The sequence below is a fragment of the Sus scrofa genome, chromosome 2, assembly GCF_054392235.1.
Source record: "Sus scrofa isolate SSC_HxYL_T2T_F1_AM1 chromosome 2, Sscrofa_HxYL_maternal_Yorkshire_Landrace_v2.0, whole genome shotgun sequence".
Classification (NCBI taxonomy): domain Eukaryota; kingdom Metazoa; phylum Chordata; class Mammalia; order Artiodactyla; family Suidae; genus Sus; species Sus scrofa.
Window position 1 is genome coordinate 70207244 of NC_139384.1, and position 18188 is coordinate 70225431.

General features: G+C 41.5%; 2 protein-coding genes across 20 annotated transcripts in view; one reads left to right on the plus strand and one right to left on the minus strand.

Moving 5' to 3' along the window:
* C2H19orf44 (chromosome 2 C19orf44 homolog) overlaps positions 1-1850 on the minus strand; it is a 29869-nt gene extending 28019 nt beyond the window's left edge. For 11 of the 15 annotated variants that reach the window (XR_002341601.2, XR_001306990.3, XR_014837450.1 and 8 more), the window contains exon 1: positions 1798-1850. The gene's annotated coding sequence lies outside the window, so the exon portion shown is untranslated. Of the gene's footprint in view, positions 1-1725 lie in introns of all 15 variants that reach the window. The other 4 variants (XR_002341602.2, XM_085012479.1, XM_085012478.1 and 1 more) reach the window with 1 other exon arrangement.
* Positions 1851-2115: 265 nt separating this feature from the next.
* Positions 2116-18188, plus strand: part of CALR3 (calreticulin 3) — a 32155-nt gene continuing 16082 nt past the window's right edge. For 4 of the 5 annotated variants that reach the window (XM_021083585.2, XM_085012491.1, XM_003123473.5 and 1 more), the window contains exons 1-3: positions 2116-2228; positions 2434-2535; positions 6971-7174. In XM_021083585.2, the coding sequence (XP_020939244.1) occupies positions 2138-2228; positions 2434-2535; positions 6971-7174 (397 nt within the window). In that variant the 5' untranslated portion in view covers positions 2116-2137. Of the gene's footprint in view, positions 2229-2433; positions 2614-6970; positions 7175-18188 lie in introns of all 5 variants that reach the window. The other variant, XM_085012493.1, reaches the window with a different exon arrangement.

An 18188-nucleotide genomic window follows, 5' to 3' on the forward strand; every position in this document is an offset into this window, starting at 1 on the left:
AAAAATAAATCAATAATAATCAAAAGGGTAAACTTTATGTTATGTGTACTTTGCCACAACTAAAATAGATATATTTTAATTGAAGTATAGTTGATTTGCAATATTGTGTTTCAGACACAGATGTATTTTTAAAACACATAATTAAAAATAAACCAAGGAGTTCTTGGAGTGGCTCAGTGGAAATCAACCAGACTAGTATCCATGAGGATACAGGTTAGATCCCTGGCCTTGCTCAGTGGGTTAAGGATCTGGCATTGCTGTGAGCTATGGTGTAGGTCACAGACATGGCTTGGATCTGATGTTGCTCTGGCTATAGCTCCAATTCAACCCCCAGCCTGGGAACTTCCATACACCTTGGGTGTGGTCCCCCCCAAAAGAACTCAACTACTATCCATGAGGATTCAGGTTCAATCCCTGGCCTTGCTCAGTGGGTTAAGGATCCAGCATTGCCTCAAGCTGTGGTGTAGGTTGCAGATGCAGCTCGGATCCTGCATTGCTGTGCAGCTGTACCTCCTATTCGACTGCTAGCCTGGGAATTTCCATATGCCATAGGTGTGGCCCCAAAAAGCAAAATACAAAACAAAAACCCCCAAAACCAAAACAAACAGGCAAAAGATGTGAATAGATATTTCACCAAAAAAATATACAAATGACCAATAAGCACATGAAAAGATATTCAACATCACTAGCCATTAGGGAAGGTCAAATCAAAACCACTACAAGATACCACTTCACACCTACTAAGATGGCTATAATCAAAACTACAGATGGAGTTCTCTTGTGGCAGAACGGATTAAGGCTCTGGTCACTGCCATGACGTAGGTTCCACCCCTGGCCTGGGAATTTCCAAATGGTGTGGGCGCAGACAAAAAAAGAAAAAAAAACAAAACCCACAGAAAATAACAAGTGTTGGTGAGGGTGTGAAGCAATTGCAACCTCCATACACCTTTGCAGGAGATTGTAAAATGATGCAGTTGCCAGCTTAGAAAACAGTCTGGTAGTTCCTCAGAAAGTTAAACATAGTTACCACAAGATGCAGCAATTCCACTCCCATGTAACCCAAGATAACTGAAATGTATGGAAATATTAATAATATTTCTTATTTACAATAGACAAAAAGTGGAAATAACAACTAGTGAATGAATGAGAATTAAGTTACATTCATAAACAAGATACTATAAAAAATAAAAAAAGAATAACAAAAACAACAAATAACAATACACAGAACATGCATACATGTCAAACACATCATACTAAGAGAAAGTAATCAGATGATGCAAAAAACCACACATCCCTCTGACTCCATTTACAAGGTGTGTCCAGAAAATGCAAATCTATAGACTCAGAAAGCCCATCAGTGGTTGCCTGGGACTGGGGGTGGTAACTGGGATGGACTGCAAAGGGGGAAGGAGAGATACGTCTGGGGTGAGTGAAAAGTTCTAAAGCTGGATGGTGGTGCACCACTTGGTAAATTTATCAAAAATAATAGGAACTGTACGCTTAGAAGGGACGATGTATGTAGATGAAATCATCAACAAAGTTGTTTAAAATAAGTAAATGAAAATTTGAAAACACGGGTGCCCCTCAGACCATCAAGCTCTTCCCCCTGGCCTGGAGCGACCCACAGCAGGCCATGCTCTCCAGTGTGCCCAGGTCCGGGAAATTGAGGTGTGAGGCGCTGCGACGCCCTCCCTCCGCCCAACCGGCCCAGCTCCGGAGAGCGACCTGTTTTCCCCTCAGCCGCTGCTCCGAGACCAGGCACCAAGCCTGACCACCGCCCAGCCAAACCCCGCCAACCTCCTCCCACGTAGTCCTTCCACGGAGGCCGCCACCGCTCTCTGCCGGACACTGAGGCCAGAGAGGACCGTTGCCCCCGGCAACGGGGCCAGGGAGGAAAAGACTACATCTCCCAGTGCGCCCTGCGCCAAGAGGGCCAATAGCGCTCCGTTACAATAGCCAGGCGTCGTGGGAGTGGTGGTTTGGGAGTGGGCCCGGCGTGCACCGCGCGCCGAGGTCCAATGGTCTCTCGGGTCACAATCGCGAGGCGTGACGGTAGTTGTAGTTCCGGGACGGGTCCGGCGCTCAGTGGAGACCTCGGCTCTAGGGGGCGGTTAGGAGAATTGGACGCGCACCCTCCATGGCTGCGGCTTGTGTCGCGCTCTGGGTAGTCTGTGTGCTGCGAGTGACGCTGGCCACTATCTACTTCCAGGAGGAATTTCTAGATGGAGGTGAAGTGGCCACGCCATTAGTGGCGGGGGCTAAGCTCCCGCATACTCCGCTGCCCAACGCATGGCCCGAGTTGCCATCAGACCCCGGCCTGACGCCGAGGGATTGGTGGTGGCAAAACCGCGAAGCCTGGAGGGCCCCATCACTCTCCTTACGACCCAGATGAACAATCTTCAGCACTAACTGGTGTTATTTCCGCTCCCACAGAGCGCTGGAGGAACCGATGGGTGCAGTCCAGCAATGACTCCCAATTTGGGCATTTTAGACTATCGTCCGGGAAATTTTATGGTCATAAAGAGAAAGACAAAGGTTAGTGCAGGAATCGTGAGAAAATCAAGCTGAATAGTTACCCACCCACCCCCGCCCCCGCCATTGCAACCTTTTAAGGTAGGTGTGGCACACCCCTAACACCCTTTTCACAGGTCGGAGAAACTAAGGCATGGGAAGGATCTTTACTTATTTATTTTTTGGCTGTCCGCGGTGTATGGAGTTCCTGGGCCAGGGACCATAGGACCTTGCAATTAGGGGCAGTTGCAACTTTTGGGGCAATGCCAGATTCTAATTCTTCTTCTTTTTTGTTTTGTTTTGTTTTGTTTTGTTTTTCATTTTTGGCCGCCACGCGGGTATATGGCGTTCCCCACCCACCCGGGATCAGATCCCAGCCGCTTTTGTGAGCCGCTTAAGCCACATCCGCCGCATCGCGAGATCCTGAACCCACTGTGCCGGACAGCAAGATGGAAGCTTCGTCCTAGAGGCCCCTTCCCAAGAGGCTGCTGATCCCATTGTGCCACAGCAGAAACTCCAGTGCTGCATTCTTTAACCTACTGTGCTGAGCAGGACATTGAACCTGCAGAGATGCTGCTGAGCCCATTGCACCACAGCAGGAACTCCTGGGAAGGGTTTTTTGGGGGCAGGGTTGTAGTCTCTCTCTAGAAACTACTCTTGACAAGCAGTTTTGGTATGGGTACCTCAACTCAAGGGCCTTGCCCTACAGAGGGAGAAAGGATAGAGGATACTTCTCCTTTTTACTTTCACTTTTTTAAAATTTTATTTTATTTTATTTTTGTCTTTTGTTTTTTTAGGGCTGAACCCACAGCATATGAACTTCCCTAGGCTAGGAGTTCCCGTCGTGGTACAGAGGAAATGAATCTGACTAGGAACCATGAGGTTGCAGGTTTGATCCCTGGCCTCGCGTAGCGGGTTAGGGATCCAGTGTTGCCGTGAGCTGTGGTGTAGGTTCAGACGTGGCTTGGATCCCAAGTTGCTGTGGTGTAGGCTGGCAGCTGTAGCTCTGATTCGACCCCTGGCCTAGGAACCTCCATATGCCGTGAGTGCGACCCTAAAAAGCAAAAAAAAAAAAAACAGAAGAAAGTTCCTAGGCTAGGGGTGGAATCAGAGCTACAGCTGCGGGCCTACACCACAGGCACAGCAACTCAGTATCAGAGCTGCATCTGCGACCTACACCACAGCTCAAGGCAAAGCGGAATACTTAACACAATGAGTAATCAAGGGATTGAACCCATGCCCTCACAGATACTAGTCAGGTTCATTAACCGATGAACCACAATGGGAATTCCCTATTTTCATGTTTGAAAAAAGCAAGGTGAATGTTAAGTGTCAAGTGCACTAATCTTAGGGGGTCCAATAGGATGAATGTTTACAACTGCACACCCAGGTCAAGATAGGAACATTTTCAAGCCTCACCTCCTCCCCCAGAGGCCTCCTCCTTTGTGATCTGTTCCCCCCAAATCAGTAGCCTCCTGGTACCAAGGATAACCTCTGTTCTGGCTTCTCATTTCAGATGATCAAAGATAAACTACACCTCTGCTATTCCCTGTTCTTTGTACCCTTCAGCTGAAAATGTTTCTACATTTTTTAGTTGTTGGAGAAAAATAGAAAGGGGAATAGTATTTTGTGACATAAAAATTACACGAAATTCAATGGAATGTTTGAAATTCTAGGGTCTGTAAAGTGTTAGTGGAACACTAACATTCATTTTCATGTAGTCTCTGGCTGCTTTCAGAATTGCATAGTTGCAAAAGACAGAATTGCATAGTTGAGACAGAGAACACACGAATGGCCCACAAAGTGTAAAGCATTCATTCCCTGGCCTTTCGGAAAAAAGAATACCAACTGATTTAAATGAGACATTTCTCTCTTCACCACCTTCTACTCACCTTCTGTCTTGGCTCTGTTATTCCAATGTTGCCTTAACAATGTTGCCTCTGGTTTAGGATTGTATACCCATCGTTTTGTAGATATGTGTTACTCCAAATTGTCAGGCTATAATGGCAAGAATGGAGTGAAAATGAGCTGTTCTATGTAGCTTGTCCAAGGAAAGGGGTTGTCATTTGTTTTTTTCCCCACAATGTTTTTCCTCCCTCCAACCTGGAATCCTGAGACTCTTGTGCATTTCATTCACTCCAGCACATATCTGCTTAGAGCAGATGAAGGCAAGGCACTGAGGATACTGTTAATTTGGCCCCTTTCATTGTGGTCTCCCAGGACTATGACATAGAAGCCACTGATGGAAAGATCAATGGAATTTAACCAGACAGAGATGGGAATAGATATACTGATACAAAATGACAAGTTTGGAGTTCCCCCCTGGCTCAGTGGTTAAGGATCTGGTGTTGTCACTGCTGTGGCTCTGGTTACAGCTGTGGCCCAGGTCCGATCCCTGTCCCAGGAACTTCTGCATCCCATGGGTTCTGAAAAAAAAAAAAAAAAAAAACAAACAAACAAAAAAACCCACCAAAATGCCAAGTTCATTAATGATGACTCTTATCACAGGCAATTATGGGGGCTGGAGTATGAAGCAAGGAAGGGTAGGTTATAAGAGGACTGGCTCTGGTTTATTTATTTATTTATTTTTTAGACCATACCCATGGCATAAGGCAGTTCCCAGGCTAGGGGTCCAGTTGGAGCTGTAGCTGCTGACCTGTGCCAGAGCCATACCGATGCGGGATCCAAGCTGCGACTGAGACCTACACCATGTCTCATGGCAATACCAGACCCTTAACCCACTGAATGAGCCAGAGATGGAACCTGTGTCTTCATGGATGCTAGTCGGGTTCATTAACCACTGAGCCATGACGGGAACTCCTGTCTTTTTTTTTTTTTTTTTTAAATTGAGGTATAGTTGATTTACAATATGATGTTAGTTTCAGGTGTATAGAATGGTGATTCATTTGCATATATATGCATATATACCCACACATATATATCCTTTTTCAGATTCTTTTCCCTTACAGGTTATTACAAAACATTGAGTATAGTTCCCTGTGCTGTACAGTAAGTCCTTTTGTTGCCAGGTTTGCTTTATTCTACAGTGTAAGATTAGGAATTGGTACAGAGTCCAGGGGCTACTGAAAAAAGGTGTGGTTCTGAAGGGAATGCTTAAATCTATAAAGTATGACGTGATTCACGTGACAAAAAGATGGTATCTTTATAAAAAGAGCCAACACACAGGTGACACCTGTGGACCAGCTCACTCACTACAGGGCACACTCATGGCATATGGAGGTTCCCAGGCTAGGGGTGGAATCAGGGCTACAGCTGCTGGCTTATACCACAGCTACAGCAACACCAGATCCGAGCCTTTTGCAACCTACATCACAGCTCATGGCAACGCCCAATCTCTACCCACTGTTCAGGGCCAGGGATCAAACCTGTGTGCTCATGGATACTAGTCGAATTCATTTCTGCTGCACCACAGTGGGAACTCCTGTGAAACACTTTTCTTTAACAGATCAGCACTGTCCTGCATCAGGCATTGTCTCTCTCTCTCTTTTTTTTTAATATTTCATCTGTGGTATATGGAATTTCCCAGACTAGGGGTCGAATCAAAGCTACAGCTGCTAGCCTACACCACAGCCACAGCAACACCAGATCTGAGCCACATCTCCAACCTACACCACAGTGCACAGCAATGCTGGATCCTTAACACACTGAGCAAGGCCAGGGATCGAACTCATGGATACTAGTTGGATTCCTTACTGCTGTGCCATGACAGGAGCTCTAGCCATTGTGTCTCTTAAGTGGCTGTTTTAAGATGAGAAATAAGGAAATGAAATAGAATGCTCCATTCCAGTTGCTACAAAGCTTCTTCGTATATTCCCACCCTTTGGAAATTGCATGGAAACAAAATTAATCTTTTATCTGTAATTAGATTGCACATTTGTCATTTAGAGCTGAAGCATTTTGATAATTTAAGATAAAACAGTAGTATATTAAGTACATGGAGTTCCCGTCATGGCTCAGTGGTTAACGAATCCAACTAGGAACCATGAGGTGGCGGGTTTGATCCCTGGCCTTGCTCAGTGGGTTAAGGATCTGGTGTTGCCGTGAGCTGTGGTGTAGGTTACAGACGCGGCTGGGATCCCGCGTTGCTGTGGCTCTGGCATAGGCCGGTGGCTATAGCTCCGATTCGACCCCTAGCCTGGGAACCTCCATATGCGGCAGGAGTGGCCCAAGAAATGGCAAAAAAGACAAAAAGAAACAAACAAACAAACAAAACCCCAGTTGTATATTAAGTACAAAAACAAGTGCATGAGTATGTGAAATCTAAGAACCTGTTAGTGATATGTCCTTTGCATGTTATTGTACAAATGTGCTCTAAGCACAGGATCAAGGTAAATGGAGAGGGGATTTATTATTGGGAGTGGGGAGGACAGCTATTTTAATTCCCTGCATTGCTGAACAATGTCATTCCTAATCTTTCATGATTCCTTTTCATTTAAAGGTCTGCAAACCACTCAAAACAGCCGCTTCTATGCCATCTCTGCACGGTTCAAACCATTTAGCAACAAAGGGAAAAATCTGATCATTCAGTACACAGTGAAACATGAGCAGAAGATGGACTGTGGAGGGGGCTACATTAAAATCTTCCCTGCAGACGTGGATCAGAAAAACCTGAATGGAAAATCCCAGTACTATATTATGTTTGGTGAGTTTAGATGTTACATGAAACTATTTCTGGTGATATTGAAAACACTTCTACCTTGTTGGATCCTTAGACTGAGTTTGCTAAAGTAGCATTGATGTATATCTAGCTAAAGGTTTTTAGCACCGTTAGACCTAATTACTGTCATAAAATGGCAGCTGTGCCATCAGTTGTTCTTTGGTGAAAGTTATTTATTCAACATTAATGTAGCCCCAAGTATTTTAAATGTTATCAGGAGTCAGCAAACCTCAGCCATAAGCCAGATTGCCCACAGCCTGTGTTTGTTATAGCCCATGAACTGAGAATGGGTTTTACCATTTTTGAATGATTGAAAAAAATCAAGAGAGAGACAAGGAGTTCCTTTTGTGGCTCTATGGGTTAAGAACACAACATAGTGTCTGTGAGGATGAAGGTTCGATCCCTGGCTTTGCTCAGTGGATTAAGTATACAGTGTTGCCACAAGCTGTGGAGTAAGTGGCAGATGTGGTATGGATCAGGTGTTGTTATGGCTATGGTATAGCCTGGCAGCTGTAGCTCCGATTTGACACCTAGCCCAGGAACTTCCCTATGTTGCAGATGTGGCCTTAAAAATGAAAATAAATAAATAAATAAGGACAATACTTTCAACCCATGAAAATAATAGGAAACTCAAGTTTCAGTGTCCGCAAATGAAGTCTTATTGGAATGCAGCCTCACTCTGTTCATTTACATCTTGATATGGCTGCTTTCAAGCACACTGGCAGAGTTGAGTGGTTGTGACAAAGATGGTATGGCCCACTAAAGCCAAAAATATTTACTGCCTGGCTCCTTACAGAAAAAGTTTACTGACCCCTGAAATACATTAAATGTCTCCTGGCATCAAGGGTAATTGGTTACCATTTGTGCTGGAATTGGGAAGAGACCACATTGGGCTACAGGAACTAGATATAACTGAAGTGTGTAGATTCAAAAACCTTTAAGAATGAAGAGGATTCTGGGAAGATGGGGGAGTAGGAAGCACCAGGAATCTGTGTCCCCACATAGACAACAGTTCCAATGGCAGACTCTATCTGATATAACTATGATGGAACTCTGAAGTCTGAGGAAGTACTACAACTTCCAGTGGAGGACAAAGAAGGTTAATTTGGGTGAATTTCAGTTCTTAGCATAGTAGTACCTACCCGTCTCCCGCCTCCAGGCACATGGAAGACCTTGGTTTCACATCATGTTCCTGAAGCAGCTTTTGCAGGAGCCAGGGTGGGCAAAACGGATCCTGTCCTTCAAATATCAGGGATCTGAGCTCTGATGACTGATTGCTGCTTCTGATCACAGAGTGCAGAAAAAAAGTTGGGCAGCCATTGTTGTTATACCTCCCCCCAATTGTTGTAAGCCTCTCCCCCTCCAACTGAAATGATTACCAGGGATTTAAAGGGCTAGAACCCTTCCCCCCTCTTCCATTTTTCATCTTTTCACCTTTAGGAAGCTACATATTAAAGACCTAAGACATTAAGAAACATTTGCAGAAGTTGTCTTGTGATGTAGTGGGTTAAGGATCCAGCATTGTCACTCTTGCAGTGGCTTGGGTCACTCTTGTTGCTCAGGTTCAATCCCTGGCCCAGGAACTTCCACATGCCACAGATGTGGCCAGAAAACAACAAAAACATAGGCAGGGGTAATGAGAAAATGACCACACATGCCCAGGAAAACACTCAGGAAAGACCTTAGGAAACTTTAAGTTTTTATTCAAACTGACCTTTGGCACAGAGTCAGCCATCAACAATCAATCCAAAATCAAAACAAAACAAAGTAAAAATAACACAGCGAACCCTGGGGAAGGAGAAGAATCTGACTTCCAAAGTTAACATTATTAGACTCAAATTTCCAGTGTTTAACAAATAATCAGCACAGGCAACTTGTCTAGTCACTTGTGATGGAACATGATGGAGGATAATGTGAGAAAAAGAATGTATGTATATGTATGCATGTGTGTGACTGGGTCATTTTGCTGTACAGTGGAAAATTGACAGAACACTGTAAACCTACTATAATGAAAAAAATTGTAAAATATATATATGTAAACAAATAATCACAAAGTATAAAAAAAATGAAGTGTGTCCCATTCAAATGAAAAAAATTAATCAGACATAAACTGTCCCTGAAAAAAAAAAGACCTGTTGGCAGTCTGTTAGACTTAAATAACTATCTGAATGATGCTAAGGAATTAAAGGAAGATCTAGTGAAGCTCAAGAAAATGATGTGAACAAAATGGAGCTAAGGAGATAAAATACTTAAAAAGAAACCAAAAAGAAATTCTGGAGTTGAAAAGTACAGCTGAAGTGAAAATTTCACTAGAGCAGTTCGAAGGCAGATTTAAGCATGCAGAAGAAAGAATCAGAGAACTTGAAGATAGGATAATAGAAATTATCAAGGCTGGGGAGCAGAAGGAAATAAGATTGAAGGAAAGCAAACAGAGCCTAAGGGCCTTGTGGGACACCATCAAACAGACCAACATATGTATTGTGGGAGTCACAGAAGGAGAAGATAAAGAAAAGGGAGCAGAGAGAGACTATTTGAAAAAAAAAATGGCCGAAAACTTCCAAATTTGATGAAATACACGAATATAAATATCCAAGAAGCTCTATGAACTCTAAGTAAGTTGAACTCAATCCATACCAAGACACATTATAATCAAACTTGCAAAAGACAAAGAATATTGAAAACAGCAAGAGAGAAGCAAATCGTCACATACAAGGCATTCTCAATAAGATTATCAGCAGATTTATTTTTAAAAAGTTTTTAATTTTTAAAAATAGTCTTGGTTACACCCACAGAATATGGAAGTTCCCAGGCCAGGGATCGAACACGCACAATAGCAGCAACCCAAGCCACTGCAGTAACAATGTCAGATCCTTAATCCATTTCTCCATAAGAGAACTCCCTCAGCAGGTTTCTCATCAGAAACTTTGGAGGCCAGGAGATACTGGGCTGATAGATTCAAAGTGCTAAAAGAAAAAAAAAGTCAACTTGTCAACCAAAAGTCCTATTTGGCAAAACTGTCCTTCGAAAGTGTGGGAGAAATTAAGACATTACCAGATAACACGAAAGCTGAGGGAGTTTGAAATTACTAGACCTGCACTGCAAGAAATGCTTGAGAGAGTCCTGTAAGGTGAAATCAAAAGACACTCACTAGACAGTAACTTGAACCTATATGGAGAAATAAAGATCTCAATAAAGGTAAACATAAACATGAAAACTAGTTTTTTTTTGGTTTGTTTTATTTCGTTTTTTTTGCTTTTTGGGGCTGCATTTGCAGCATATGGAGGTTCCCAGGCTAGGGTTTGAATCAAAGCTGCAGCTGCTGGCCTACGCCACAGCCACAGCAACGCCAGATCAAAGCCATGTCTGCAACCTACACTGCAGCTGTGGCAATGCTGGATCCCTAACCCACTGAGCAAGGCCAAGGATCAAACCCAAATCCTCATGGATACTAGTTGGGTTTGTTACTTCTGAGCCACGACTCTATTCCAAAAGCCTGGTATTATTTAACAATGGTTTGTAACTATACTTTTTTTGAGTTTTACATGATTTAAGAGACTAATACATTTAAGGAAAAATAATTATTCATGTAAAATCTAATATAACTGTAACTTTGGTTTGTAACATCAAATCTTGTATTCTACATAATTTAAGAGACTAATGAATTTAAAAGAATTATTTATGTTTTAGGGGACACAGTGTATAAAGGTATAATTTTGTAATATCAATAACTGAAAGGCACGGGGACAGAGATGTAAACTTGCAAAGTTTTTGTATGTTATTGAAATTAAGCCTATATAAATTCAAATTAAAATATTATAACTTTAAGAGAGTTCCCATCATGGCTCAGCGGAAATGAATCTGACTAGTATCCATGAGGACCCAGGTTCAATCCCTGGCCTCACTCAGTGGGTTAAGGATCCGGCATTGCCATGAGCTGTGGTGTAGGTCACAGACGCAGCTTAGATCCTGCATTGCTGTGATCCGATTTGACCCCTAGCCTGGGAACCTCCATATGCTGTTGAGTGCAGCCCTAAAAAGCAACAGAAAAAGAAAAGGTTCTGCAAATGGACAGGAGTGATGGATGTACAACATTGTGAATGCACTTAGTGCTACTGAATGGTACACTTAAAATGGTTAAAAAATTTAAAAAAAAGATTTAAATGCAATCATCATGGTAATCACAAAGAAAATAGCTATAGAATATAACCAAAAGGAAATTGAGAAGGAATTTAAACATTTCAAACAAAAAGGTCAACTGAATGTGAAAGAAGATAGGAATGCAGGAAATAAATAAAAATGCTTTAAGACATATAGGAAACTACACAATGACAGAAGTCCCTCCTTATCAGTAACTACTTTAAAAGTAAATAGGGGGAGTTCCTGTCGTGGTGCAGTGGTTAACGAATCTGACTAGGAACCATGAGGTTGTGGGTTCGATCCCTGCCCTTGCTCAGTGGGTTAAGGATCCGGCGTTGCCGTGAGCTGTGGTGTAGGTTGCAGATTTGGCTTGGATCCCGAGTTGCTGTGGCTCTGGCGTAGGGTGGCAGCTACAGCTCCGATTAGACCCCTAGCCTGGAAACCTCCCATATGCCTTGGGAGTGGCCCAAGAAATGGCAAAAAGACAAAAAAAAAAAAAAAAAAAAAAGAAAGAAAGAAAGAAAAGAAAAGTAAATAGATTAAACTCTCTAATCAAAAGACAGAGCTTGCAGAATGGATAACAACATATGATCTATGTATTGTTTACAAGAGACTCATTTGAGATCCAAAGACAGAAGCAGGTTGAAAGTAAAAGGATGAAAAAAAATTTCCTGCAAATAGTAACCAAAAGAAAGCAAGGGTGGCTATACTTATACCGGACAAAATAGACTTTAAATCAAAAAAGCTTTCGAGAGACAAGAAGGATGTTTTATATCAATAAAAGATTGAATACAAAAAGAAATATAAACCTAATGACCTTCAAAATATATGCAGCAAAACCGAACAGAATTAAAGGGATTAAATAGACAGCTTTACTCTAATAGTTAGAGGTTTCAGTAACCCATTCACAATAATGGATAGGACAATCAGAACATAAGGAACTAAGAGGACTTTAACAATTCATTAAACCAACTAGACCTAACAGACATTTACAGACCACTACCCAACAACAATAGAATACACATTCTTCTCAAGTGCATATGGGGCATTTCCAGGATAGACAATGAGAGGCCACAGATTAAGTCTCAATAGATTCAAAAAGGATATCATACAAAGTAACCACAATAGGTGAAAGTTAGAAATCACTAACAAAAGGAACACTGGAAAATTTTTTAAATTGTGGAAAACAAACACTTTTAAACAATCAGTGGATCAAAGAAGAACTCAAAAGGGAAATTAGGAAATACTTAGAGATTTATGAAAATGAAAACACAGCTTACCAAAATTTACAGGACAATTGAAAGTGGTATTATGGAGGAAATTTATAGCCATTAATATTTACATTAAAAATAAATATCTCGAATCAAAACTTTACAACTTCAGTAACTAGAAAAAGAACAAACTAAACCCACATCTAGCAAAACAAAGGAAAGGTGGTGATTCTCACCACCAAGAGAATCATTGAGAATGGCCAAGAAAGTGTAGAAGTGGAAGAAGACAGAGAGTTAAAATCCCTGATAAGAGCAGTTCCCATTGTGGCAGAGCAGAAACAAATCCCACTAGGAACCATTAGGTTTCCGGTTCAATTCCAGGTCTTGCTCAGTGGGTTAAGGATCCGGCAGTGTTGTGAGCTGTGGTGTAGGTCACAGATGTGGCTCGGATCTGGTGTTGCTGTGGCTGTGGCGTAGGCCAGCAGCTGTAGCTCCGATTGGATCCCTAGTTTGGGAACCTCCATATACCCCGGTTTCTGCCTTAAAAAGAAAAAAAAAATTAAAAAATTAAAAAAAATTTAAAAATCCCTGATAATAAATGGCAAAGAGCAGTTGCTGCTCATTGACACCAAGAGATTCCAATCCACACTTAACTTGGAGCACATTTTGAGGAATGGCAGCCACGAGAGGAACTCCACGGATGTTCTTTTTTTAACAATTGCAAGTGAACTCTACTTTCAAAACAACTGTACTCAAGAATTTATAAATAGTTCACGACAACGCCTATTTGTTGTTATTGTTGGGACCACAGAAAAGGACCTGTGTTTTTCTTTGAAACTGTTGTAAAAACTGTATGCACTTTGCTATTTATTAAACATAACCCTGAGGGAAGTAGTGATTATTTCATAGTACTAAGACAAAATGTTCACCATAGTACTTTGAACCTTGCCTTTCCATTTTGTTTAAAGTGAGCCAAGTAGTTTGCTATAAAGTTTACTTAAATTTTAAATCAGGTTTACTTAAATTTTTTAGCACAAAGTAGTCAGAGATATGAATATATTAATAGTACTCCTGACTTAAAGATGGTTTTTAGTTCCACATATATGCCAATGGCAGAGTAAGAATTAACCATTTAAGTATAGCTAAGCATAGGCTTTTTTAAAGCAGGTAATCATGGAAGGGTGATGTATTAGTTTCTTATGGCTGCTGTTAACAAATTATTACAAACTTGGTAGGTTGAAACAATGCATATTTATTCTTTTAAAGATCTGGGGTTCAAAACCTCCTTGGTCATCTCCAAGGAAAGGTTTGCATAAGGCATGCAAGCAAAAAAACACCTGGACAGACTAAAAATGCAGCGTGTGCTCAGTTCTTTACAGAAAACTCATGTGGCCTGAACGCATTGTTAACAAATTTAGAATGGGAGCTCCCATCGTGGCTCAGCGGTTAGCGAACCCAACTAGGAACCATGAGGTTGCAAGTTCAATCCCTGGCCTCGCTCAATGGGTTAAGGATCTTGCATTGCCGTGAGCTGTGGTGTAGGTCGAAGACGGGGCTCAGATCTGGTGTTGTTGTGGTTGTGTCATAGGCCGTCAGCAGCTGTAGCTCCGATTCGACCCCTAGCCTGGGAACCTCCATGTGCCACGGGTGCAGACCTAAAATGCAAAAAAAAAAAAAAAAAAAAGGAAAAAACTTAGAATATATGAGATTGAGTTTGGATACACTTTGGTCCTTTAAAATCCAATCCCCATGAAATGACATGCAAACAGTACCCAACAGGTACCACTCTTCCACAGGGTCACACGGAGTCTGTTAAAACCATATCAAATAGACAGTCATTGGGCAGTGCTATTTGTATACTCTGTAGAAGAAGTATCAGCATAAAATGGTGAGGGTTTTAAAAATAAATCAATTAATTAAAATACTTTGAATCAAAAATGTAACTTTACAACTTCAGTAACTAGAAAAAGAATAAACTAGACCCAAAACTAGCAAAACAAAGGAAATAATAATGACTAGGGCAGAGATTAATGAAATACTTAAAAAATGAGAAAATTAATGAAATCAAAAGTTGATATTCTCTGTAAAGATCAACAAAATTGACAATCCTTTAGCTAGATGGACTAAAGGGAAAACAAGTCTCAAGTTACCAAAATCAGAAGTGAAAGTGTGGATGTTACTACCTATTCTACAGAAATAAAACAGATTATGAGAGAGTACTACAGATATTTGACAAAAAAATTATGTAATCTAGATGAAAAGGACAAACTCCTAGAAACACAAAACCTACCAAGACTCAATCACAAAGAAATAGAAAATCTGAATAGACCTAAATTCTTAAGAAAATCGGAGCAGTAAACAAAATCCTCCCAACAAAGAAAAGCCCTGTATCAGCCAAGTGAGTATATAGGGAACATATCTCAGTATAGTAAAGGCAATATATGACAAACCTACAGCCAACATTATCATTGATGGTGAAAGCTGAAAGCATTTCCTCTAAGGTCAGGAACAAGATAAGGATATCCACTCTTGCCACTTATATTCACATAGTATTGGAAGTCCTGGCTACAGTAATCCAATAAGAAAAAGAAATAAGGAATCCAAATTGGAAAGGAAGAGGTAAAAACTGTCACCATTTACAGATGACATGTTACTACACATAAATAATCTTAAAAACATCACCAAAATACTCTAAGAACTAATAAATTCAGTAAAACTGCAGGATGTAAAATCACTATACAGAAATCTCTTTTGTTTCTATACACTAACAATGAACTATTAGAAAGAGAATTTAAGAAAACAATCTTGGAGTTCCCATGTGGCCCAGTGGGTTAAGAACCCAACTAGTATCCATGAAGACATGGATTTGATCCCAGGCCTCACTCAGTGGGTTAAGGATCCGGCATTGCCATGAGCTGCAGTATAGGTCACAGACATGGCTAGGATCTGGCATTGCTGTGGCTGTGGCATAGGCCAGCAGCTAAAGCTCCAATTCAACCCCTGGCCTGGGAACTTCCATATGCTGCAGGTGCGGCCCTAAAAAAAACAAAAAAAGAAAGAAAGAAAGCAACCTTATTTACAATTGCATGAAAAAGAATAAAATACCTACAGAGTTCCCATCGTGGCTCAATGGTTAACTGATCTGACCAGGAACCATGAGGTCGCGTGTTCAATCCCTGGCCTTGCTCAGTGGGTTAAGGATCTGGCGTTGCCGAGAGCTATTGTGTAGGTTGCAGACACGGCTCGGATCCTGCGTTGCTGTGGCTCTGGTGTAGGCTGGCGGCCGCAGCTCCGATTGGACCCCTAGCCTGGGAACCTCCATATGCAGTGGGAGCGGCCCAAGAAATGGCAAAAAGACAAAAAGACAAAAAAAAAAAAAGTTAAGTACCTCAATATAATAAAAGTTATATATGAAAAGTCCACAGTGAACATATTCAGTGATGAAAGACTAAAAGTGTTTCCTCTAAGATTAGGAACAAGGCAAGGATGCCTGCTTTCATCACTTCTATTCAACATAGTACTGGAAGTTCTAGCTTAAGCATTTAGGAAAGAGGAAGAAATAAGAGAAATTGGAAAGGAAGAAGTAAAATTATCTCTGCAGGAGATTTGTAGAAAGCTCTAAAGATTGCAGGAAAAAACCTCCTATGAATGAATTCAGCAGAGCAGCAGGATACAAAGTCAACATGTTAAAAACAAAACAAAACAATTGCATTCCTATACACAAACAGTAATCTGAAAAGAAAGTACAAAAATAATGTCATTTTGGAGTTCCCGTTGTGGCTCAGTGGTTAACAAATCTGACTAGGCACCATGAGTTTTTGGGTTCGATCCCTGGCCTTGCTCAGTGAGTTAAGGATCCGGCAATGCCTTGTGTAGGTTGCAGACACAGCTCGGATCCCATGTTGCTGTGGCTCTGGCATAGGCTGGCAGCTGCAGCTCCGATTAGACCCCTAGCCTGGGAACCTCCATATACTGTGGGAGCGGCCCTAGAAAAGGCAAAAAGGCAAAAAAATAAATAAATAAATAAAATAATGTCATTTATAATGGCATGCGAAGGAGTAATATGCTTAGGAATCAACCAAGGAAGTGAAAGACTTGTAAAATGAAAACTATGAACTATTTCTAAAAGAAATTATGACATAAATAAATGGAAACATAACCCGTGTTCGTGGATTGGAACACTCAGTGTTGTTAAAAATGTCAATACTACCCAAAGTGACTACAGAGTCCAAAACAATCTACAGGTTCCAATGCAGTCTACAGATTCAATCTGATGACTTCTTTTGCAGAAGTAGAAAAACCCATCTTAAAATTCACATGGAGGAGTTCCCATCATGGTGCAGTGGAAATGAATCCCCATAGGAACCATGAGGTTGCGGGTTCGATCCCTGGCCTCGCTCAGTGGATTAAGGATCTGGGGTTGCCGTGAGCTGTGGTGTGGGTTGTAGGCGTGGCTCGGAGCCCGCGTTGCTGTGGCTCTGGTGTAGCCACAGCAGACCCCTAGCCTGGGAACCTCCTTATGCCACAGGTGTGGCCCTAAAAAGACAAAAAAGACAAAAAAAAAAAAATTCATAGGGAATCTCAAGGGACCCTAAATAGTCAAAATAATGTTGAAAAGAAGAACAAGGAGTTCCCGTCGTGACTCAGTGGTTAACAAATCCGACTAGGAACCATGAGGTTGTGGGTTCGATCCCTGGCCTTGCTCAGTGGGCTAAGGATCCGGTGTTGCTGTGAGCTGTGGTGTAGGTCGCAGATGTGGCTCAGATCCCTTGTTGTTGTGGCTCTGGCGTAGACCGGTGGCTGCAGCTCTGATTGGACCCCTAGCCTGGGAACCTCCATATGCCGCAGAAGCAGCCCAAGAAAATGGCAAAAAAAAAAAAAGAAAAAAGAAAAAAGAAAAAGAAGAACAAGACTGGAGAATTCAGCACATGTGTCTACTGATGGATGAATGAATAAACAAAAATGTGGGGTATCCATACAATAGAATATTATTCAGCCTTAAAAATGAGCAAAATTCTGACACATGGTACAACATGGATGAACTTTGAGGATATTATGCTGAGTGAAATAAGCCAGTCACAAAAGGACATATGCCCTATGAGTCCACTAATACAAGGTACTTAGAGTAGTCAAAATCATAGAGACAGAAAGTAGGATGGTGGTTGCCAGGGGCTAGCGTGAAGGGAGAATGGGGAGTTATTGCTTAATGGGTACAGGGTTTCAGTTTTATATGATTAAAAGTGTTATGGGGATTGATGGTGGTAATGGTTGCATAACAGTGTGAATGCATTTGATGCTACTGAACTGTAGACATAAAAATAGCTAAGATGGTGAATTTTATATATATTTTACCGCAATCAAAAAAAGCTTTAAGAGTGAAATTTTTTTTTTTTTTTTGTCTTATTAAGATCGCACCTGCTGCTTATGGAGGTTCCCAGGCTAGGGGTTGAATCAGAGCTACAGCTGCTGGTCTATGCCACAGCCACAGCAATGCCAGATCTTTAACCCACTGAGAGAGGCCAGGGATCGAACCTGCATCCTCATGGATACTAGTCAGATTGTTTCCACCAAGCCACCATGGGAACTCCCTGAAAATGTATTTTTAAAATATCCACCTATTGTCCAAATTTAGGGAATTAATCTTTACAATT